We start from the raw sequence: 24,763 nt of genomic DNA, 5'->3' as shown, positions 1-24,763 counted from the left end.
CCTTCAAATTAAGGGATTTGGCTATTTCAGCCACACCTGTTGCTGACAGGTTTATAAAATTGAGCACACAGCCATGCAATCTCCATAAACAAACATTGGCAGAAGAATGCCCTTACTGAAGAGCTCAGTGACTTTCAATGTGGCACCATCATAGATACCACCTTTCCAACAAGTCAGTTTGTCAAATTTCTGCCCTGCTTGAGCTGCCCAGTCAACTGCAAGTGCTGTTATTGTGAAGTGGAAACATCTTGGAGCAACAATGGCTCAGCCACAAAGAGGTAGGCCACACAAGCTCACAGAACAGGACCACTGTGTGCTGAAGCATGTAAGAATTGTCTGTCCTCGGTTGCAACACTCACTACCGAGTTCCAAACTGCCTCTGGAAGCAACGTCAGCACAGGAACTGTTTGTCAGGAGCTTCATGAAATGGGTTTCCATTGCCAAGCAGCCGCACACAAGCCTAAGATCACCATGCGCAATGTCAAGCGTCGGCTGGAGTGGTCTAAAGCTCGCCGCCATTGGACTCTGGAGCAGGGGAAACATTTCACCATCTGGTTGTCCTACGGGCAAATTTGGGTTTGGCCAGGAGAACGCTAACCAGGAGAACTTACCAACTGTAAAGTTTGGAGGAGGAGGAATGATTGTCTGGGGTTATTTTTCAAGGTTCCGGCTAGGCCCCTTAGTTACAGTGAAGGAAAATCTTAACGCTACATCTTACAATGACACTCTAGACGATTCTGTGCTTTCAACTTTGTGGCAACAGTTTGGGGACGGCCTTTTCCTGTTTCAGCATGACAATGCCCCCGTGCACAAAGCGAGGTCCGTACAGAAACGGTTTGTTGAAATCGGTGTGGAATAACTTGACTGGCCTGCACAGAGCTCTGACCTCAACCCCAACGAACACACATGGGATGAGTTGGAACTTTGACTACGAGCCAGGCCTAATCGCCCAACGTCAGTGGCCAATATTGGCGGGAACTTGAACACGCTGTCATACACACCGATCCAGAGCATTCCAAACATGCTCAATGGTGTAATTTTTGGTGAGGATGCAGGCCATGGAAGAACTGGAACATTTTCAGCTTTCAGGAATTGTGTACAGATCCTTGTGTGCATTATCATGTTGAAACATGAGGTGATGGCGGTGGATGAATGGTATGACAATGGGCCTCAGGATCTCGTCATGGTATCTCTGTGCATTCAAATAGCCATCAATAAAATGCAATTGTGTTTGTTGTCCGTAGCTTATACCTATCCATACCATTACCCCACCACCACCATGGGGCACTCTGTTCAGTGTTGACAGCACGCCACATGACACTATACACGCGGTCTGCCATCTGCCCGTTACAGTTGAAACCGGGATTCAGCCGTGAAGAGCAGAATTCTCCAGCGTGCCTGTGGCCATCGAAGGTGAGCATTTCCCCACTGAACTCATTTACTACGCCGAACTGTAGTCAGGTCAAGACCCTGGTGAGGATGACGAGCATGCATATGAGCTTACCTGAGATGGTTTCTGGCAGTTTTTGCAGAAAATCTTTGGTTGTGCAAACCCACAGTTTCATCTGCTTTCCGGAGAGCTGGTCTCGACGATCCCGCAGGTGAAGAACCCGGATGTGGAGGTCCTGGGCTGACGTGGTTACACGTCATCTGTGGTTGTGATGCCGGTTGGATGTATTACCAAATTCTCTAATATGAGGTTGGAGGCAGCTTATGGTAGAAAAATGTATATTCCATTCTCTGGCAACAGCTCTGGTGGATATATATGCATTTGGCATGCCAATTGCACGGTCCCTCAACTTGGGACGTCTGTGGCACTGTGTTGTGTGACACAACAGCACATTTTACAGTTGCCTTTTATTGTCCCCAGCACAAGGTGCACCTCTGTAATGATCATGCTGTTTAATCAACTTCTTGATATGCCACATATGTCAGGTGGATAGATTATCTTGGCAAAGGAGAAATGCTCACTAACATGAATGTAAACAAATTTGTGCAGAACATTTTAGAGAAATAAGCTTTTAATGCATATGGAACATTTCGGGATTTTTTTTTTTCTGCTCATGAAACGTGGGACCAACACTTTACATGTTGCGTTTATTTTTGTTCTGTATATACTGTATACATTTATATGCTCTAGTGTTCTTCAGTGACCTTTTTTATTTTGTTTCTTCATACACCTATCCAATACCTATCCAAGACCTCTCATGTCTACACCAGTGCCTAGTTGATTTCGAATGTTCACATATTGTGCCTAATCCAATGCTTGTATTGCAGGTGGAGAATGGAGGAGAATACATCCTGGAGACTTTAGACTCCCTTCAGAAACACTCCTGGGTGGCTGACATTCAGGACTGAATGGACCCGGGGTAAAGAAAGACCACCACACTCACTTCTCTGTGATCTAGGGGTGCATTTCAATTTAGTCTAAAGTTAAATTAGATTCCTTCCCTTTTCTCTGTTCCTGCACTGATGTGAAGAAGTGAAAGCAAAATCCCAGTGTACATCCACCATATTGCTTTCAACACTGTGTTTTCAGATTGACAGAAGATGGAAAAGGATTTCCCTTCAGACTATTGAGATGCACCCCCATATAGATGATTTTAAGCAGCATCACTCAAACCAGTTCCTTCTCTTCCCCTGTCTCAATGAATTTGTTTGTATTCTGTGTGACAGGGACAGTGGAGATGACATTGAGCTGACGTCTTGTCCTCACGGCCTGTCCCCCTCGGTGTCCACCTGTAGCTGTGAGCTCACATCTAGTGAGTACTTATTCACTTAAATTGGTAATGGTATCCCAGCTAGCACATAACATTCTGACAACCATATGTTTCTTCTTGGTGAGATCGTGGTTGTCCTATGGTTATTTTGCATACAACCTTCCCACAACTTTCTGGCAATGCTGCAGGATAGTTGCTTGGCTTTGGAACATTCTCAGCACATTTAAGGAACATCATTTTCTTGGTATTTCATTACTTTAACAGAACATTTCCTAAAAGTTTAAACATGGTTTTATTTCATTTCAATTTTGGTAATGTTCTAGGAACCTTCTCCAACTGGTTTGACATTGGGAATGTTCTCAAATTGTTCAGAGGATGTTACGGAAACAATGTTCTTCTGTGGGAATTTCAGTACTTCAGCATAACGTTTCCACATGGTTCTATTTAAAGTCATGTTCTCCAATTGTTCCAAGAAGGTTAAGAAAACGTTCCATAAAAAAACAAGAACTTTAACATTCAGAGAACGTTCTAAGAATGTTATTTATAAATGCATACATTCCGTTCTCATCATCAACAAAACTTTCTCTATCCTCGATCTTGTTAAGTGTGTTCAGGTGTGTTGGCCGCGCCCACTAATTGCCATACCCGATCTTAATGAGTGCTTTTTTCCTTTGAAATTGGGTCTGTTTGAATAGGCTAAAATGAACCTCTTAAAAAAAAAAAATGCATCCTGGTGGAGCAGTGGACTAATTCCTTGGATAGAGAACAGAAGATCATAGGTTCTCACTGACACTGTGACACAATAAAAAATACATGTGTTGGCATGAATAATGCATAAGCAAATACAATGGGACTCCCAATCACGGCCGGATGTGATACAGCCTGGATTTGACCCAGAGACAGATACCCCCAAAAACACCTCTTGTACTGAGATGCAGTGCCTTAGACCGCTGTGCCACTCGGGAGCCCAAAGTACTTAAGTAAAAACACTTCAAAGTACTACTTAGGTCATTTTTGGGGCTGTCTGTACTTTATTTTACTATTTACTTTTACTTCACTACATTCCTAAAGAAAATTATGTACTTTTAAAAAACATTTTTACCCCTTTTTCATGATATCCAATTGGTAGTTACAGTCTTGTTTCATTTCTGCAACTCCCGTACAGACTCGGGAGAGGCGAAGGTCTAGAGCCATGTGTCCTCCGAAACACAACCCCACCAAGCGTCACTGCTTCTTGACACAATGCTTGCTTAACCTGGAAGCCAGCCGCACCAATGTGTCAGAGAAAGTCGCCAGGTGTACGGTGTTATGTCAGTGTGCACTGTGCCCGGCCCCCCACAGGAGTCGCTAGAGCACGATTAGACAAGGACAACACGGCCGGCCAAACCCTCCACTAACCCGGACGACGCTGGGACAATTGTGTGCCGCCTCATGGGTCTCCCGGTCGCGGCCGGCTGCAACACAGCCTGGGATCGGACCAGGATATGTAGTCCTGATTCATCCGCTGCCCCACTCGGGAGGCCAAAAAGAAAACGTAGAATAAGCTACAGTGCATTTGGAAAGTGTTCAGATTCCTTCCTTTCCACATTTTGTTACGTTACAGCCTTATTCTAAAATCGATTTTAGTTGTTTTCCCTCATCAATCTACACATAATACCCCATAATGACAAAGCAAAAACAGGTTTTTAGACATTTTTGCAAATGTATTTCCCAAAAAATCTATCACATTTGCATAAGGATTCAGACCCTTTGCTATGAGGTCTCAATTGAGCTCAGGTGCATCCTGTTTCCATTGATCATCCCTGAGATGTTTCTATAACTTTATTTGAGTCCACCTGTGGTAAATTCAATTGATTGGATATGATTTGTAAAGGGACACACCAACTTGTCCCACAGTTGACCGTGCATTTCAGAGCAAAAACCAAGCCGTGAGGTTGAAGGAATTGTCCGTAGAGCTCCTAGACAGGATTGTGTTGAGGGTACCAAAACATTTCTACAGCATTGAAGTTCCCCAAGAACACAGTGGCCTCCATTATTCTTAAACGGAAGAAGCTTAGAACCCCCAACACTCTTCCTTGAGCTGGCTGACCGGCCAATATCGTCCAAACTAATATTGTGATATGTAACTGTATTGTGGTGGGGGAGTCGCAGTGGCAGCACAGAGCACCTGCTGCCGCCCTCTGGTGGCTCTGCTGATGAACAGCAGGAGAGTGAGGGCACACAAAGGACACGAGCAGTGGAGAACCAGTACTGTCTACTGAGGAACCTTGAAGTAATCTATGACTGACTGCATCAGAATCACATATTGGTTTTGTCAAAACTGGAATTGCTGCCATAATAGAGATTTTGCAGGTGGTGGAACATTCTCCTGCATAGTTTTTTTGTGATAAAATGTAAGATATCTTTTCAGTGCTCATTGTATGCCATACCTCAAACCTACAAGGTGGAATTCCCCACATTTATCCCCTGACTAGAACACAACTGAATCCCACTAAGGGAGAAGGAATGGATGGGTACGTGCAGTGCTAAGACATGACAAAGAAGGGGAGGATTATATACACCCCAGTGGATGGAACTGTTCAACCTTTATTCCTCCCAGATGTAGTGAAGGAGATCCCCTTTGATCAAAAGACAATGTGACCCCATGTCTGTACCACATTGATTCTCTGAGTTTCATAAATATCTTGGCTCCATGGAATATTACCATTAGTCAACAGGGCGCAATACTCCCTTTTAAAAACATGTTCACTAAAATGTTACTGTGCTTGCTACCAGACCTTGGTTCAAATACAATTTCAGTTATTTCAATTTTTTCTCATACATTTCAAAGTATTCAGATATTTAACTACTTGTATTCTCAAAGAATATTGGAATGTATTTGCAAATACACTGAAGTATTGGAAATGTATTTGCAAATACACAAATACACAGACAAGTGTATTTAAGTACAAATATTGAAATACTCCCATGCATTTGAACCCATGTCCTGTGAGTATTTGAAATAATGTTTTGAAAATATCTTCACATAGTAGGCTATTTATATGAAATTCTTTGAAAATACTTCCAATAGAAGTAGTTAATTTTGGACACATTATTTGAAAATACTTTAAAATATTTAAATGAATAACTAAATACACATGTATTTGAACTCAGGTCTGCTTGCTACTATGACATGTAAGGTGTACATACACTTAACAAATTGTATTCAGTGTATAGCCTAATGTAAAAATAATTTGTCACACTGTCCCCTCTACTTCAATCATGATTCCTTAGGAGACATGGTGGTAAAAATGTACTACACTGACAACACTTTAATATTCACCAGCTTTTCAAATTTGGTACAATATATACTCACAAGCACATCAAGGCAATTATATGGGGATAATTACAACTCTACTGCCGCTGAAACAGAGAGGTGTGGGGGGCTGCCTGAATCTACGTCATTGCCGCCTGTTTGGTGTTAACTGCCTTGCCCAAGGGCAGAAGAAACGTAGACTTTTCCACCTTGCTGGCTTCGAACCAGAGACCTTTCGGTTACTGGCCCAACACTTACCCGCTAGGCAACCTGCCGCTTTAGCGCCATATTGAACGTTAGCCTATCAACCATGGCACTATTCTGCAATTCATTGAACACTGCATAATCAATCAACACACAGTATATTTACAGTTGAAGTCAGAAGTTTACATACACTTAGGTTGGAGTCATTAAAAGTCATTTTTCAACCACTCCACAAATGTTTTGTTAACAAACTATAGTTTGGCAAGTCGGTTAGGTCATGCTACCTTGTGCATGACACAAGTAATTTTTCCAACAATTGTTTACAGAAAGATTATTTCACTTATAATTCACTGTCACAATTCCAGTGGGTCAAAAGTTTACATACACTAAGTTGACTGTGCCTTTAAACAGCTTGGAAAATTCCAGAAAATTATGTCACTTATAATTCACTGTCACTTAAGGAGGCCTACAAACCTGACTCAGTTACACCAGCTCTGTCAGGAGGAGTGGGCCAAAAATCACCCAACTTATTGTCGGAAGCTTGTGGAAGGCTACCCGAAACATTTTTCCTAAGTTAAACCATTTAAAGGCAATGCTACCAAATACTAATTGAGTGTATGTAAACTTCTGACCCACTGGGAATGTGATGAAAGAAATAAAAGCTGAAAAAAATAATTCTATCAACTATTATTCTGACATTTAACATTCTTAAAATAAAGTGGTGATCATAACTGACCTAAGACAGGGGATTTTTACTAGGGTTAAATGTCAGGAATTGTGAAAAACTGAGTTTAAATGTATTTGGCTAAGGTGTATGTAAACTTCCAACTTCAACTGTAAATGTTGCCGTGTTACAACATTTTTTTTCACCTTTATTTAACCAGGTAGGCAAGTTGAGAACAAGTTCTCATTTACAACTGCGACCTGGCCAAGATAAAGCAAAGCAGTGCGACAAAAACAACCAGAGTTTTTTTTTAATAAACGTGATTGAATAAAACTTATTTTTTTACTGCAATATAGGCCAACACGTACGCTTCTGTTCTTCACTACACCAATTCCTACATTAGAACATTTCCATTTGAACAAAATAAATATTTTCTATTGAACAATAAGAAACACACATGGTACACTTCGGTCTTGTGATGGTGGAACAGCTCAACCTAATGCACCAGTAATCCCTATCATCAGCACCTATTACAGTATCATTAACCTTTCACCTCTATATTCTTAGGTTAAGCAGCTTTCATTAGCACACCTGGATCCAGCAAGAAAGGAAGTGGAAACCAATCAACAGGTGTGTTAAGGTCACAATCATCCCATATCATTGCATTCAGTCTTCCCATATGAATCCTATATGTTGGGTTAATAGAATGCCCTCCTATGCCTCTTTAGTGTAATTTTGATAAATCCATTTCCTCCCCGTTTCAAGTTGATCAGAATAGACACTGCCATGATGACCAACAGCCATCTCCATCATCTTGCCCAAATAAAAATGTATTTGTCACATGCGCCGATCACAAGCCCTTAATCGACAATGCTATAAGTTAAGAAAAAAAAGTTAAGTAAAAAATAGAAAATAGAAGTAACAAATAATTAAACAGCAGCAGTAAAATAACAATAGTGAGGCTATATACAGGGGCTACCGGTACAGAGTCCATGTGCAGGGGGCACCGGTTCGTGGAGGTAAGGAAGGAAGAGGCCATCAATTATCTCCTCCTCTCTCAGGAGCTGGGGTTTGATGAAGTTGCCGAAGATATTCTTGCTGTCAATCCCCAAGGCGGAAGATTGGCGTGCCTCCCTCGTTGGCTGAGATGAGGAGCTTGTAAGTAATGCCTCAATCATAATGCCTCAACAGTTGCAAAATAAGGCTTGACTGTCTTTTGGAAAATCTCACTGTGCAGAGATATTTTCTGCTTGCGCCTGGTTTGGGTTGTGGTGGCAGCCACAAGACTGTTTCTTCTCCAGCTTGAGGCAATAACATGGACCTGTGGGTCAGTGAGGTGAACTTATATAAAAACCACCTGGAAGCCGTGTTTATTGAGTGGTTTTATATCCTCACTGTCAGACAAGTTATTAATCCACACAGATCCAAACTGTAATTCCCCCTCATCGCATTTGGATAAGGTTATGGCAAAATACAACATCAAATCCACTGTCGGTAAGTCTGCTGAGGGACCTTGAGTTCTCAGTTTCTAAACGCTCATTACCCTTCGATCACACCTAGAGCATCATTGCATTTTGGTACACCAGAATTACATTCATTTCCAATGAAGCGCCTTGCAGTGTGTTAGGTGTGGTGCATAGGTTGGATTTATCTAAAGTATGCCTCAAACTATGCATAGACGACTTGACAAAAATGGTAGCAGAAGGTGAATGTTAAGCTTTTGTTGCATACATATCCAGATGATGCATACGATTGTGCACAATGACGCTTTAACACACCGAGAGTGTTTTTCGCAAAATAGTATGCAGTACTGTCAAGCCGTCTACGCATACAGGATGACGCATACATTCGATAAATCCAAGTATGCACCACCGAACACACAGCACCTGCCTCTGCAAGGCAAACTCAGCGTTTCATTGTAAATTAAATGTAACGCTGGTTTATTAAATGCCAAACACTGTCAGTATGTTCGAAGCGTTAGGTCATTTTGAGCTTCGCCAGACTGAGATTCTGTCAGCAAGCTTGGTTGCCCTCAATCCCCAGATGATATGATTTTTTTAAAATAATTCTGTATGCTCCATTACCAAATCTCAGACTGACCTCCGCCATGTTTGCAAGGAGCAAAGAACAACATTTCTGGTTACTCTGCAACAGGCCGGTATTTGGAAAGCTACGGAAGTGGCCAATCAAATATAACAAACAGTTTGAGAAGCAGCGCATTACGTCATGGTAATACGCAACATTTGTTTCAGGGGGAATTTGATACAAAATATCCATAGGAAGACTTTCCAAACATGGGTCTGCTATCTCCGGAGGCCGTTCTGGCTAATGATTGCGTACTTGAACTCAGCTCGCCAAACCGAGCGACATTTACTTGAAAAACTATTAAAAAATAAGTAAATAAGTACTCAAAATAGACAAAATTAATCTAACTCAATAAATCTGTCACAAATTGACGTTTTTTGCAGAGGAGATCTTAGTGTCGAAATGTTACATCTAACTAATGTTTGGTGCAGTATTTGTCAATTAAAGAAATTGCATGAAAACGACTCGATTCCCGTTGAATGACAACAGACTTTATTGAAGAGTCCCTACTGTTGACCAATCACCGACGAAGTCCGAAACGAACAAAAACGTAACAAAATGGTCACAAAATGTCGTCATAGGCAAAAAGCCTGATATGGACAGTGATGGTTCAGAGATGGCAGGAACAGTGGAATAGAGATTCTAAGGGGAGGCATTTATTTGAAGTACTGAGGAAAGTCAGGGAGGACGACATGAAGGGACAGGAGAGGAGGCTAGGCTAATAAGACCTTAAATATGATAATCACACTTTCCTATTACCAGGAAACTGAAACCGTTGCGCATGTATTGCTACAGTGCGAGAGGGACAGAGAAAGACTGCGTTCTAGTATGAGGGGGATACAGGACATCCGTTTAAAGAGTATATTGAGTAGAATTTTATATATAAACTCTACCTGCCAGCAACGGTGCAAGCTACGGAAGTGGTGCTGGCAGGTAGGGTTTAGTTTCTCCCTGTCTCTGGTCCACACTCCAGTACAGTAAGTGGAGGTAATGCACCATTACGTTGGATGCTAACCGCTGATAAACCCCACCGAAGAAGAAGACGAATATTTGGATGAGGACGCATGCGGTCGCCTTTACAGGAATAATTTTGCAATGAATTCCAATTTAACGTCAACGGAACCATCGGACGACTGGGGTGACATAAGTGATGCAGAATTACTCGATGTACAGTCAGAGCATCTCGGTGAGTAACCCTTGATCATGGTTCTCAGTTCCATTACACATAAGTCATTGGACCAAGGCGTTTTCTGCGTGGGGAAGTTTTGTTAAAGAGCCCGACTATGGAGCCAGATAGCAGCCATAAGGTTGAATTTACATATCGTTAGGATCGTAAGAAAATCCATATGTTAATTGTCAGGATCATAAAACAAGCAATGTGTGAAACACAACCATTAAATTAGATCTGTAAACGTATGTTATACGACTATGAATTATTAAAAAAATTACCTATAACTAGGCAAGTCAGTTAAGAACAAATTATTATTTTCAATGATGGTCTAGGAACAGTGGGTTAACTGCCTTGTTCAGGGGCAGAACGACAGATTTTTACCTTGTCAGCTTGGGGATTCGATCTTGCAACCTTTTGGTTACTAGTCCAATGCTCTAACCACTACTTGAACATTTACACGTTAAATTCTTACTTTACATCTCCCTTTACTCTGTTATTTTTTAAATATATGTACAAACCTTTGTCAGGAATGTGGCATCTGCAAAGGACAAGAACCGGACGTAGCAAGTTGAAGTTAGCTAGTCAATCAAACCAGATTAGTCAATAGCTAGTCAATAGGCCAGATGTTATTTGCTTTGCAGCTTCCGGTTTCATTTCCAAAATACAAGTCTATAGCTTGTTTTAGAACGTCAATTCATAACAACATTTTACCTGTAGACGGCGTAGTGTAGGCTTGGGCCTTAAGCAAATTACTTGTGTGAGAATAATACTATAAAGACACAGAAGAGCCTTGAAAGACTTGAAAGACCCGCCTGAGCGGCAAAATGGAAAGTAAATTATTTAGGCTTATTCAAATATCCAAATATGCCATGCTGTTATTTAATGTCCATATAATTTTAGAATATATTTTTAAATCCGCGTGGGGCTACTTTTGTAATTGTGTAGCCTAATGAATCATACATTTTCCAGTATTTGGGAACACAGACTGTAGACCTTATATTAGGCATTTTGACTGTTGAATTTGAGAATTCCATTCTGTGTGTAGGTTTGTTATTGCCATTTGCGTTGCACAACCCCATCACAGAGGCTATATCCATATCAATAAATGAGACAAACATTTATTTAAATTTAATCTTGGCTATAACCTGTCCTGAGCTAAATAGCCAAGGGGTCCCAAATGGTCAAGACTATCTATAGCCTATTCTTATTGCCAGATTTGTTTTCCCTATCAGCCACTGCATGTGCTTTTTCAACTATTTTGTTAAAAATGTATTTAGAGGCTATATTTAAGGGGAGGCCTATAAACACAAATAGAGTTCTAAAATTATTCCACAAGACACCAGGACCCAAAATGATAGCCTAAATTGTAATGCCTACAAGTTGAAGGCCTATCTTTTTTATTTGGATAGGCCTAAATTAAATATTGAATTATTAAAGTTATAGGCTAAAGAACTTGAATTTAGATCATTTTGAATACACACATGGATTTCTATTCTCTTTGATTTAGTTCCTATTGCAACTCAGATGAATTACAGAATGGATGGTATACTGAATTGAATGGATTAATTTAATGTTCCTATGTTGGAATGATGAGTTGCATGCATGTTCTGCACTTTATTTGGCTAGTAGGCAAATAGGCCAACATTAGGGTATAATGACTATGGCGGGAATAGCCTATATGCAGACTTCCTAAGACCACTGCAACTGAGTTATTGTGGAGTGTGGGGAATAAGCTTATGCCAGACTTGGTCTACGTTTAACATCTCCCTTGTTCATTTCAAAGTCCATACAGTGGGGGAAAAAAGTATTTAGTCAGCCACCAATTGTGCAAGTTCTCAAACTTAAAAAGATGAGAGGCCTGTCATTTTCATCATAGGTACACTTCAACTATGACAGACAAAATGAGGGAAAAAAAATCCAGAAAATCACATTGTAGGATTTTTAATGAATTTATTTGCAAATTATGGTGGAAAATAAGTATTTGGTCACCTACAAACAAGCAAGATTCCTGGCTCTCACAGTTTCCACTTCCTTTCTTGCTGGATCCAGGTGTGCTAATGAAAGCTGCTTAACCTAAGAATATAGAGGTGAAAGGTTAATGATACTGTAATAGGTGCTGATGATAGGGATTACTGGTGCATTATGTTGAGCTGTTCCAGCATCACAAGACCGCAGTGTACCATGTGTGTTTCTTATTGTTCAATAGAAAATATTTACTTTGTTCAAATGGAAATTGTCTAACGTAGAAATTGGTGCAGTGAAGAACAGAAGCATATGTGTTGGCCTATATTGCCTGTTGTATTTGATTTGATCTTATATGCTTAATTTAGAATGATTTATGTAACTTCAGTTGTGATACAAATGTTGGGCTGTATGTTTAGATTTTTCATACATTCTAAGGCTGCATGATGTGACTAATGATGATTTTTTAAAAGGCATGAAAGACATGAGCTTTGCTTAGTTTTTTTGCGCACGCTGTACAAATTTCATCAGTCTCTCATTCACAATTTGACAAGAACTTTATATTGCCTCAAATTTCCCTGCTGCATCCCCTTTGTGTGGCCATAATGCCCCCTAAAAAAATCCATTCCTTTTGTGTCCATTTTGCCCTTGGGCTAAATATATGAATTATTATTCCCTTCTCCCGGCTGTGTGCCGACGCACCTCTCACTCACGTGATCGGGTCTTTCTCACAGGCTACAAGTGAAGACCAACACATCAGGGACGCAAGGACGTGCGTCGTTGTCCATTTCCGAGGCGCATAATGTAAGAACTGTCCACATGTAAACTCAGCAAAAAATGAAACAACCATTTTTCAGGACCCTGTCATTCAAAGATAATTCGTGAAAATCCAAGTACCTTCACAGATCTTCATTGTAAAAGGTTTAAACACTGTTTCCCATGCTTGTTCAATGAACCTTAAACAATTAATGAACATGCACCTGTGGAACGGTCGTTAAGACACTAACAGCTTACAGACGGTAGGCAATTAAGATCATAGTTATGAAAACTTAGGACACTAAAGAGGCCTTTCTACTGACTCTGAAAAACACTAAAAGAAAGAATCCCAGGGTCCCTGCTCATCTACGTGAACGTGCCTTAGGCATGCTGCAAGGAGGCACGAGGACTGCAGATGTGGCCAGGGCAATAAATTGAAATGTTCGTACTGTGAGACGCCTAAGACAGCGCTACAGGGAGACAGGACGGACAGCTGATTGTCTTCGCAGTGGCAGACCATGTGTAACAACACCTGCACAGGATCGGTACATTCGAACATCACACCTGCGGGACAGGTACAGGATGGCAACAACAACTGCCCGAGTTACACAAGGAATGCACAATTCCTCCGTCAGTGCTCAGGCTGTCCGCAATAGGCTAAGAGAGGCTGGACTGAGGGCTTGTAGGCCTGTTGTAAGGCAGGTCGTCACCAGACATCACCGGCAACAACGTTGCCTATGGGCACAACCCCACCGTCATTGGACCAGACAGGACTGGCAAAAAGTGCTCTTCACTGACGAGTCACGGGGTGATGGTCGGATTCGCATTCATCATCGAAGGAATGACAGTTATACAGAGGCCTGTACTCTGGAGCAGGATCGATTTGGAGGTGGAGGGTCTGTCTTGGTCTGGGGCGGTGTGTCACAGAATCATCGGACTGAGCTTGTTGTCATTGCAGGCAATCTCAACGCTGTGCGTTACAGGGAAGACATCCTCCTCCCTCATGTGGTACCCTTCCTGCAGGCTGATCCTGACATGAGCCTCCAACATGACAATTCCACCAGCCATACTGCTCGTTCTGTGCGTGATTTCCTGTAAGACAGGAATGTCAGTGTTCTGCCATGACCAGCGAAGAGCCCGGATCTCAATCCCATTGAGCAAGTCTGGGACCTGTTGGATCCGAGTGTGAGGGCTAGGGCCATTCCCCCCAGAAATGTCCGGGGAACTTGCAGGTGCCTTGGTGGAAGAGTAGGGCAACATCTCTGGTGCAGCAAATCTGGTGCAGTCCATGAGGAGGAGATGCACTGCAGTACGTAATGCAGCTGGTGGTCTCACCAGATACTGACTGTTACTTTTGATTTTGACCCCCCCCCTTGGTCAGGGACAAATTATTCCATTCCATGCCGGCTGGGACACCAGCCACAGCATCAGGTGAAATTGGAGGGCGCGCAATTCAAATAATATTAAACATTCATGAATATACAAGTATATTATATCATTTAAAAGCTTAAATTCTTGTTAATCTAACTGCGTTGTCCGATACTATAAGCTTTACGGCGAAAGCATACCATGCGATTGTGTGAGGACGGTGCCCCACATCAACATATTTTTCAACCAGCACAGGCTTCATAAAATCACAAATAGCAATTATATAAATCACTTACTTTTGAAGATCTTCCTCTGTTTGCAATCCCAAGGGTCCCAGCTACAACATGAATGGTCGTTTTGTTAGATAAAATCATTCTTTATATCCCAAAAGGTTAGTTTAGTTGGCGCCATCGAAATATTGTCAACCATCACACTATTCTTGATTTAATCTCATCTCATCTTTACATATACTAAATCATATACAGTATCAGTCAAATGTTTGAACACACCTTCTCATTCAAAGGTTTTTCTTTATTTTTACTATTTTCTACATTGTAGAATAATAGTGAAGAACTCAACTTTGAAATAACACATGGACTCATGTAGTAACCAAAAGTGTTAAAATAAATCTATGTTTTATATTTGAGATTCTTCAAAGTAGCCACCCTTTGCCTTGATGACAGCTTTGCACACTCTTGGCATTCTCTTAACCAGCTTCATGAGGTAGTCACCTGGAATGCATTTCAATGAACAGGTGTGCCTTGTTAAAAGGTCATTTGTGGAATTTATTTCCTCAATGCGTTTGAGCCAATCAGTTATGTTGTGACAAAGTAGGGGTGGTATACAGAAGATAGCCCTATTTGGTTAAAGACCAAGTCCATATTATGGCTAGAACAGCTCAAATAAGCAAAGAGACACAACAGTCCATCATTACTTTACGACATGAAGGTCAGTCAATCCAGAACATTTCAAGAACTTTAAAGGTTTCTCCAAGTGCATTCGCAAAAACCATCAAGGGCTTTGATGAAACTGGCTCTCATACGGACCGCCACATGAAAGGAAGACCCAGAGTTACCTCTGCTGCAGTGGATAAGTTCATTAGAGTTACCAGCCTCAGAAATCTGCAATTAACTGCACCTCAGATTGCACCTTGCAAAGTTCAAGTAACAGACACATCTCAACATCAACTGTTCATAGGAGACTGCGTGAATCAGGCCTTCATGGTCGATTGCTGCAAAGAAAGCACTACTAAAGGACACCAATAATAAGAAGAGACTTGATTGAGCCAAGAAAAACAAGCAATGTACATTATTAGACTGGTGATATGTCCTTTGGTCTGATTTGTCAAAATTTGAGATTTTTGGTTCCAAATGCTGTGTCTTTGTGAGATGCAGAGTAGGTGAATGGATGATCTCCGTATGTATGGTTTCCACCGTGAAGCATGGAGGAGGTGGTGTGGGGGTGCTTTTCTGGTGACACTGTCTGTGATTTATTTAGAATTCAAGGCACACTTAATCAGCATGGCCACCACAGCATTCTGCAGCGATACGCCATCCCATCTGGTTTGGGCTTAGTCCCACTTTAATTTGTTTCTCAACAGGACAATGACCCAACACACCTCCAGGCTGTGTAAGGGCTATTTGACCAAGAAGAAGAATGATGGAGTGCTGCATCGGATGACCTGGCCTACACAATCACCCTACCTCAACCCAGTTGAGATGGTTTGGGATGAGTTTGATGGCAGAGTGAAGAAAAAGCAGTGCTCAGCCTATGTGGGAACCCCTTCAAGCCTGTTGGAAAAGCATTCCAGGTGAAGTGCTCATGAAGCTGGTTGAGAGAATGCCAAGAGTGTGCAAAGCTGTCATCAAGGGTGGCTAATTTGAAGAATCTCAAATATATAAATATATTTTTTTGTTTACTACATGATTTCATGTGTGTTATTTCATAATGTTGATGTCTTACATCAATTTACAATGTTGAAAATAGTTGTTTTTTTAAATACCCTGGAATGAGTAGGCATGTCCAAACATTTGACTGGTAATGTATGTGTGACATTTGTTTTGATTTAGAATGGACCGTTATCATGCACCTGTCTCGTTACAGGGGCAGTGGAAAAAAATACATGTCGTCTTTGCACTTAAATAGCGAATGGAGGAGTTTTTTCCCGTGGTTCATTTTCATGCCAGCCAGGTATGCTGTACTCATGTTGTAAAGAGAAGCAGTGTGTTTAATATTAGGAAAGTTGAGAAATAAATATAGTAGGCCTAGTCTATAGAAAGCTGATGGGATCCTATTTTTAATAGAGGCCATCACTCTGTTTTCTCACGCAGTTGCATTGCCTATAGAAATGTTGTGTAACGTGAACTCATGCTCTCATGAAGTGTTAGATTCGATTTTAGATGACATTTGCGCTGATGTCAGAGTAATTTGAGGGTCAATGGAGTGCTGAGTACCAGGCAGTTTATAAGTTTGGTAGGCTACCAATGACCATCAGCAGCATCAGAGCTTGGAGAAGCCTAATTATCATGACTAAACCATCACGTGACAGCTGGTGTGGTGGTAATGCGGTCACATTAACAGCCCTACCCACAGCAACAACTCCTCCCCCAAAATATACATAATACATACATTTTGCCTGTCACATGGAACTCTATTGGTCTATTACCCAATTTATCGCCTGGTGATGTCACCAGCCAAGCCGAAACACCCGTCTACGCTAACAGGCTGATTAGAAGCTCCTATGTAGATTGTATTTTCAACCAGCAACTATCACATCACATTTTTTCACACTTTCACAGTGTTCGTTTCATCAGCTGTTGTACAATATGATACAAAACAGAATTTTTACTGCACTGGGCCTTTTAGCACTTCTTACTTCACAAGGGTGCAGTTTCTACAACTCTTTCATGTGACCACCTCTAGCCCCTCCTGACCGGTCCAGTCCGACTCTCGGTGGGAATGTTGGTGATGATGGTCAGTCCTTTGAAACAACAGAGAAGAGGATCGATTACCTTATTAAAAAATGGTAAACCCATTCAAGCATACACAATTCAACCCAGAAAACAGTCAACATTTCCCTGTCAGTCTATGCTTTTGATCAGCAACAAAGCATTGTGTGTGTGTGTCTGTGTGTATCAGGCCTAACCTCGCTCCCCTGTTCGAGAGGGTGAAGAACCGGAGCACTGCCTTGTCTGTCCCTAACCAGAGCCCAATGGAGAGATTCTTTAAACGTCACCTCAGCGTTACACAGCTATGTGAGCAGTCTTGGTGTGAGATCAAAATGGCCTATGGGTTCATTAAGCCTAAAGTAAGGATGCTAGAGATGCAAAATACAGAAGTGACAACTGGGGCCAGTATTCATCTCGCCAGAGGTAAGCAGCACGTTGCGCTTATGATGTGATTCCATATCTCTTCCCATACGACTGTTGTGCCCTACATTAGAAAATAAGGTTATATTACCATAACCATTCTAAACTAGGCCCACCTCATGAGCCAATGCTGAGTTAGAGAAGAGCATTGGCACATAGAATACTTTCATGTCAGTAATTTTGTAACCTACACATGCATCCACAGGGATTTATGCTATCGTTGATCTTTGTTTTCCATATAAATGTTATGGAGGAAACTAGTTATAACCCATGTCCTGACCTTGTATCTCTGTGTCCAGAACTGGAGGTGAAACCAAATGTTGTGACTGTGGCTGCTGTCACCAGGGAGGACAGAGAGGCTCTGAAGCTAATCAACATGCTACAGATGGTCCCAGCTTTAGAGACAGGTATGATGGTACATTACTTGTATTTATTGAACCCTTATTTTACCAGGTAAGTTGACGGAACACATTCTCATTTACAGCAACAACCTGGGGAATAGTTACAGGGGAAAGGAGGGGGGATGAATGAAGCTTGGGATGATTAGGTTACATTGCATATCCATGTTTTTTCAGAATGCCTGAATCCTGACAATCTGCCCAATCTTGAGCCCTCTGAAGAGGGAAATGTAAAATAACATTACCACAGGAGACCGCTGTCACAGAGTTGCATGTGTGTGTCCCAGGCCAGCTTGTGCGGGAGTTCCCAGTGTTTGGTGTGTTGGAAGGGATGTTCTTCATGGGTGTGGTTGATGAGCTGTATCGTAGTGACTCTGGGGAACTGGTCCTGAGTGAACTGAAGACCCGCAGTCACAACTCTCTGCCCCGCCCAGCCCAGACCAAGGGACACGCTCTACAGGTACACTACAGACAGTCAAACACTCTTATATTTCTCTCTGACCTCCCCTCACTTTCTGGTCTCTAACATTTCTCTGTAACCTCTCTCTCTCTCTCTCTCTGGTCTCTCTATCTGTGTTCTCTGACCTCTATCTGGCTTTGACCTCCCTCTGAGCCCTCTCTCTGGTCTCCTTTATTTCTCTGTGTGGAGTCTGACCCCTATATGATCTATCTCTTTGATCCATCTCTCTATGACCTGTACCTCTGCCTCTCTCTCTCTCACTTTCTCTCTCTCAGGTGGGTATGTACAAGCTCTTGTTTGATTCCATGGTAAAGGGTTCTGTGAAGAGGGACCATCTCCTCCACAACCTTCAGCTGGATCCTAATCGGGTCCTTGGATCAGACCTCCAGACCCACACCCAGTCACTGGGCCTCCAGGCAGTCACGTTCAGAGAGCTCCTTGACCACCTACTGATCGTCCTTACCTGTTCTAACCTCCATGCTATCGACAAGCTACGCCTGGAGTATAGCCACCAGAGCTCCGGAAAGCTCATTGGCACCAGGGAGGTAGCGTTTGAGGAAGCCCAGCTTAGGACTAATATCAGGGGCTACCTGGCTTACTGGAGGGGCGAGAGGGTGCCCCAGGGAGTGGAAGTGGAGGAGGCCTGGAAGTGCAGGATGTGTCCCTATGAGGAGACCTGTGACTGGAGGAGGGATAGATCACAAAGGCTAATGATGGTGAATAAGAGAGCCAAGTTGGAGTGTCCTAAGTCAGATGATCCCAAGCCGAACGGTTCGAATTTGAATGGGTCGAATTTGGGAGTCGAATACCGGTAGTTCTCCTGAATTAAATAGCCCTAAACATACAGAACCCCAGGCATGTCTCATGTAATGATTTTCTGGGTGTAGTGTGAAGTTCAGGAAGGTTCTATCTATGTATCATTGAAGGTGTAAGCCTATTAAGCAATATTAAAGTCAGGTTTGTTTAGAGCTAAAGTGCCTTCAGAAAGTGCACACCCCTCGACTTTTTCCACATTCTGTTGTTACAGCCTGAATTTCAAATGGATTAAATTGAGATATTGTGTCACTGATCTATAAACAATACCCCATAATGCCAAAAATGAAAAGCTGAAATGTCTTGAGTCAATAAGTATTCAACCCTTTTTATGGCAAGCCTAAATAAATTCAGGAGTAAACATGTGCTTAATATGTTACATAAATTGCATGGACTCACTCTGTGTACAATAGTGTTTAACATGATTTTAAAATTATTATCCCATCTCTGTACACCAGTGATTCCCAACCAGAGGTACTAGGACCCCTGGGGGTACTTGGCCGATCCACAGGGCGTACTTGAGAAGACACACCTGTGACCATAGGCTTACTGGTAAAAAGGCACATGAGGGTGTACTTCAGGGGTACTCCAGGCAGAGCAAAATTTAGTTGGTGGTACAGTAACCCGAAAAAGATTTGGAACCACTGCTGTACACCCCACATACAAATACCTGTAAGGTCCCTCTGTCGAGCAGTGAATTTCAAGCACAGATTCAACCACAACGACCAGGGAGGTTTTCTAATAGTTCGCAAAGAAGTGGACCTATTGGTAGATTGGTAAAAAAAAAAAGAGCATGCATTGAATATCCATTTGAGCATGGTGCAGTTATTAATTACACTTTGGATGGTGAATCATTACACCCAGTCACCTCAAAGCTACAGACGCCCTTCCCAACACAGTTGCCGTAGAGGAAGGTAACCGCTCAGGGATTTCACCATAAGGCCAATGGTGACTTTAAAACATGTAGAGTTTAATGACTGTGATAGGAGTTAACTGAGGATGGATCAACAACATTGTAGTTACACCACAATACGAATCTAAATGACAGACTGAAAAGAAGGAAGCCTGTACAGATTTAAAATATTCCAAAACATGCACCCTGTTTGCAATAAGGCACTAAAGTAATACTGCAAGAAATGTGGCAGAGAAATTAACTTTTTGTCCAGAATACAAAATGCTATGTTTGGGGCAAATCCAACACATCACTGAGTAACACTCTTCATATGTTCAAGCATGTTGGTGGCTGCATCATGTTATTGGTATGCTTGTCATTAGCAAGGACTAAGGAGTTTTTTTTTTAAAGAAATGGAATAGAGCTAAGCACAGGCAAAATACTAGAGGAAAATGTGGTTGTCTGCTTTCCAACAGACACCTTTCAGCAGGACAATTACCTAAAACACAAGGACAAATATACACTGGAGTTGCTTACCAAGACAACATTAAATGTTCCTGAGTTGCCTAGTTACAGTTTTGACTTAAATTGGCTTGAAAAGCTATTGAAAGACTTGAAAATGGCTGTTTAGAAATGATCAACAACCGGTTTATGAGCTTGAAAAATAAAAAAATAATGTGCAAATATTGTACAATCCAGGTGTGCAAAACTCTTAGAGACTTGCCCAGAAAGACTCACTGCTGTATTTGCTGCTAAAGGCGATTCTAGCATGTATTGACTCTGGGTTTCCATTAAATAAAAAAGTTCAATGTCAGTGGGGAGAGCGAAAAATCAAGAGTATGTTGTGTAGAGCGTTTGCAAAAAAATACTATTAAATCTGTTTTAATCTCACTTTGTTACTTTTTAAAATGTGGAGAAAGTCTAGGTGTGTGAATGCTTTCTGAAGTCACTGTAACTACTTATAAGTGTAAATTCCTTTTTTATAACTATCGAAATATATATGTTCACTTTTTGTACACTTTTTTTTTATACTGAGAAAAATATTTTGAATGCCATGAAATGCAATGCAATAAATTTAAAGGATGAATGAGTGTAATTTAGTATGAGATATTTTCAAGGAAGCACAGAATAAAACCAAGCATGAACTGCTGTTGCCTCCACCATTTCCTCCACCTGGTAGCGCTAGTGTGTAAAACATAACTTTTAAAAAATCCGTCATAAATCTTATAATATATTAACTGTTCCCAAAACAGTCATTTTGAATGCAGTTTTTATTTTTCCTAATCTGGAAAGTAGGCATATTTAAGATTTGTCTGCCATATTGTAGCCTGTAGTATGCAATGTGTGTTTTAATCCTGAAAGCGAGTATCCTGAAATGAATCTCTGCAAATTAGTTTTAAAAAAAGTAAAGTAGTTACACATTTCTAAATGACAAGGAAATGCATTCGATTTTGTACCTCGAGATTATCGCATGCTCTCGATTGATATTACACCCCTTGCGCGAGCCCGCACCTCATCACATCGGAAAATAAAATTTAAATAATTCAGTCAAGAGTAGGATACGGGTAAGGAGCATCTATCTACCTATTGGTATGTAAAGTGTTTGAGAAACAGGTGGGAAAGTCGTGAATTCACGATGAAGGACCGTACACACGAGTTTAGGCTGGTAAGTGAAATACATTTTTAACTACTACATTTGAGGGTTGGGGTGGAGCGGTAGGTTATTTTTTTGGGAGGTGGCGAGCATCTTTTTTAGAGTGGAACAAACTCAATGTTTTACATTATTAATGTTTTATAATTTACAGTAATTTTATAACAATGTGCTGTACATTTGTGTATCAGTTTTGTTTAGTCTCAAAGTAAAACTTGTTTCACGCTTCCATATGGAAACGCAACGGGTGAGAGGAGGGTGATAACATTGGCACCAGACAAGTGTCGCTCTCCAGTTGTCCATTAGTAGCATAGTTAACTAAATGGTTCATAAGCGCGCACGTGAAACACTTTTTCCAATGTGATTGATGAATGAATGTGCTTCTAGTTTCAACCCTATAGAAACACTATGTACAGTTGAAGTCGGAAGTTTACATACACTTTAGCCAAACACATTTAACCTCAGTTTTTCACAATTTCTGACATTTAATCCAAGTAAAAGTTCCCTGTTTTAGGTCAGTTAAGATCACCACTTTATTTTAAGAATGTGAAATGTCAGAATAATAGTAGATAATTATTTATCAGCATTTATTTCTTTCATCACATTCCCAGTGGGTCAGAAGTTTACATACACTCAATTAGTATTTGGTAGCATTGCCTTTAAATTGTTTAACTTGGGTCAAATGTTTCGGGTAGCCTTCCACAAGCTTCCCACAATAAATTGGGTGAATTTTGGCCCAATCCTCCTGACAGAGCAGGAGTAACCGAGTCAGGTTTGTAGGCCTCCTTGCTCGCACACACTTTTTCAGATCTGCCCACACATTTTCTATAGGATTGAGCTCAGGGCTTTGATGGCCACTCCAATACCTTGACCTTGTTGTCCTTAAGCCATTTTGCCACCACTTTGGAAGTGTGCTTGGAGTCATTGTCCATTTGGAAGACCCATTTGCGACCAAGCTTTAACTTGAGATGTTGCTTCAATATATCCACATAATTTTCCTACCTCATGATGCCATCTATTTTGTGAAGTGCATCAGTCCCTCCTGCAGCAAAGCATCCCTATAACATGATGCTGCCACTCCCGTGCTTCACGGTTGGGATGGTGTTTTGCGGCTTGCAAGCCTCCCCCTTTTTCCTCCAAACATAACGATGGTCATTATGGCCAAACAGTTATATTTTTGTTTCATCAGACCAGAGGACATTTCTCCAAAAAGTACGATCTTGTCCCCGTGTGCAGTTGCAAACCATAGTCTGTTTTTTTATGGTGGTTTTGGAGCAGTGGCTTCTTCCTTGCTGAGCGGCCTTTCAGGTTATGTCGATATAGGACTTGTTTTACTGTGGATATAGATACTTTTGTACCTGTTTCCTCCAGCATCTTCACACCAAAGTACTTTCCAAAGTACTTTCATCTCTAGGAGACAGAAGACCTCTCTTTCCTGAGCGGTATGACGGCTACGTGGTCCCATGGTGTTTATACTTGTGTACTATTGTTTGTACAGATGAACGTGATACGTTCAGGCATTTGGAAATTGCTCCCAAGGATGAACCAGACTTGTGGAGGTCCACAATTTTTTTCCCTGAGGTCTTGGTTGATTTATTTTGATTTTCCCATGATGTCAAGCAGAGGCACTGAGTTTGAAGGTAGGCCTTGAAATACATCCACAGGTACACCTCCAATTGACCCATATGATGTCAATTAGCCTATCAGAAGTTATGACATCATTTTCTGGAATTTTCCAAGCTGTTGAAAGGCACAGTCAACTTAGTGTATGTGAACTTCTGACCCACTATAATTGGGGTACAGTGAATTATAAGTGAAATAATCTGTCTGTAAACAATTGTTGGAAAAATGACTTGTGTCATGCACAAAGTAGATGTCCTAACCGACTTGCCAAAACAATAGTTTGTTAACAAGAAATTTGTGGAGTGGTTGAAAAACAAGTTAGACTTCTGACTTTTTGTATGAACTATCACTATATGCAATGCTTTTATTTTCCACATTAAATTACACTATATATTCCACATACTTTTGAATATATAATGTATGTGGACACCCTTCAAATGGGTGGATTTGGATATTTCCACCCCACCCGTTGCTAACAGGTGTATAAAATCGAGCACACAGCCATGCGATCTCCATAGACAAACATTGGCAGTCGAATGGCCTTACTGAAGAGCTCAGTGACTTTCAATGTGGCACCGTTATAGGATGCCACCTTTTCAACAAGTCATTTTGTCAAATTTCTGCCCTGTTAGAGCTACCCTGGTCAACTGTAAGTACTGTTTATTGTGAAGTGGAAACATCTAGCAACGGTTTAGCTGTGAAGTGGTATGCCAAACGAGCTCACAGAACGGGACCACCAAGTGCTGGTGCATAAAACAATCGTCTGTCCTAGGTTGCAACACTCACTACCTAGTTCCAAACTGCCTCTGGAGCAGTGGAAATGCGTTCTCATGAGTGATTAATCAAGCTTCACCACCTTGCTGGCTGCCGGGCGAATCTGGGTTTGGTGGATGCCCCAATGCATAGTGCCAACTGTAAAGTTTGGTGGAGGAGGAATAATGGTCTGGGACTGTTAGTTCCAGTGAAGGGGAAATGTTAATGCTACAGAATACAATGATATTCTAGACAATTATGTGCTTCCAACTTTATGGCAACAGTTTGGGGAAGGCCCTTTCCTGTTTCAGCATGACAATGTCCCTGTGCACAAAGCGAGATCCATACAAAAATGGTTTGTCAAGATCAGTTTGGAAGAACTTGACTGGCCTGCACAGTGCCCTGACCTCAACCTCATCAAACACCTTTGGGTTGAATTGTAACGCAGACTGCGAGCCAGGCCTAATCGCCCAACATCAGTGCCCGACCTCACTAATGCTCTTGTGGCTGAGTAGAAGCAAGTCCCTGCAGCAATGTTCTAACATCTAGTGGAAAGCCTTCCCAGAAGAAGGGAGGCTGT

General features: G+C 41.5%; 1 protein-coding gene across 1 annotated transcript; it reads left to right on the top strand.

Annotated features, from left to right (window-relative positions):
• The first annotated feature begins 9,573 nt into the window (after nucleotides 1-9,573).
• LOC110533589 (exonuclease V) lies at nucleotides 9,574-19,300 on the top strand. Its single transcript, XM_021617948.2, has 6 exons — nucleotides 9,574-10,154; nucleotides 17,148-17,250; nucleotides 17,364-17,596; nucleotides 17,893-18,000; nucleotides 18,279-18,451; nucleotides 18,727-19,300. Exons 1-6 carry the CDS (start codon nucleotides 10,064-10,066, stop codon nucleotides 19,264-19,266), a joined length of 1,248 nt encoding a protein of 415 aa, XP_021473623.2. The 5' UTR covers nucleotides 9,574-10,063; the 3' UTR covers nucleotides 19,267-19,300.
• Nucleotides 19,301-24,763: the final 5,463 nt, after the last annotated feature.

Source organism: Oncorhynchus mykiss, chromosome 10, assembly GCF_013265735.2.
Source record: "Oncorhynchus mykiss isolate Arlee chromosome 10, USDA_OmykA_1.1, whole genome shotgun sequence".
Lineage (NCBI taxonomy): Eukaryota > Metazoa > Chordata > Actinopteri > Salmoniformes > Salmonidae > Oncorhynchus > Oncorhynchus mykiss.
This window is presented reverse-complemented; position numbering and strand designations above follow the sequence as displayed.

Excerpts from the sequence above, each read along its gene's own strand:
- LOC110533589 (XM_021617948.2), top strand. The coding sequence starts at position 10,064 with ATGAATTCCAATTTAACGTCAACGGAACCATCGGACGACTGGGGTGAC. Across the intron at positions 17,251-17,363 it reads GATTACCTTATTAAAAAATG|GCCTAACCTCGCTCCCCTGT; the intron begins GTAAACCCATTC and ends TGTGTGTATCAG. Across the intron at positions 18,452-18,726 it reads CCAAGGGACACGCTCTACAG|GTGGGTATGTACAAGCTCTT; the intron begins GTACACTACAGA and ends TCTCTCTCTCAG.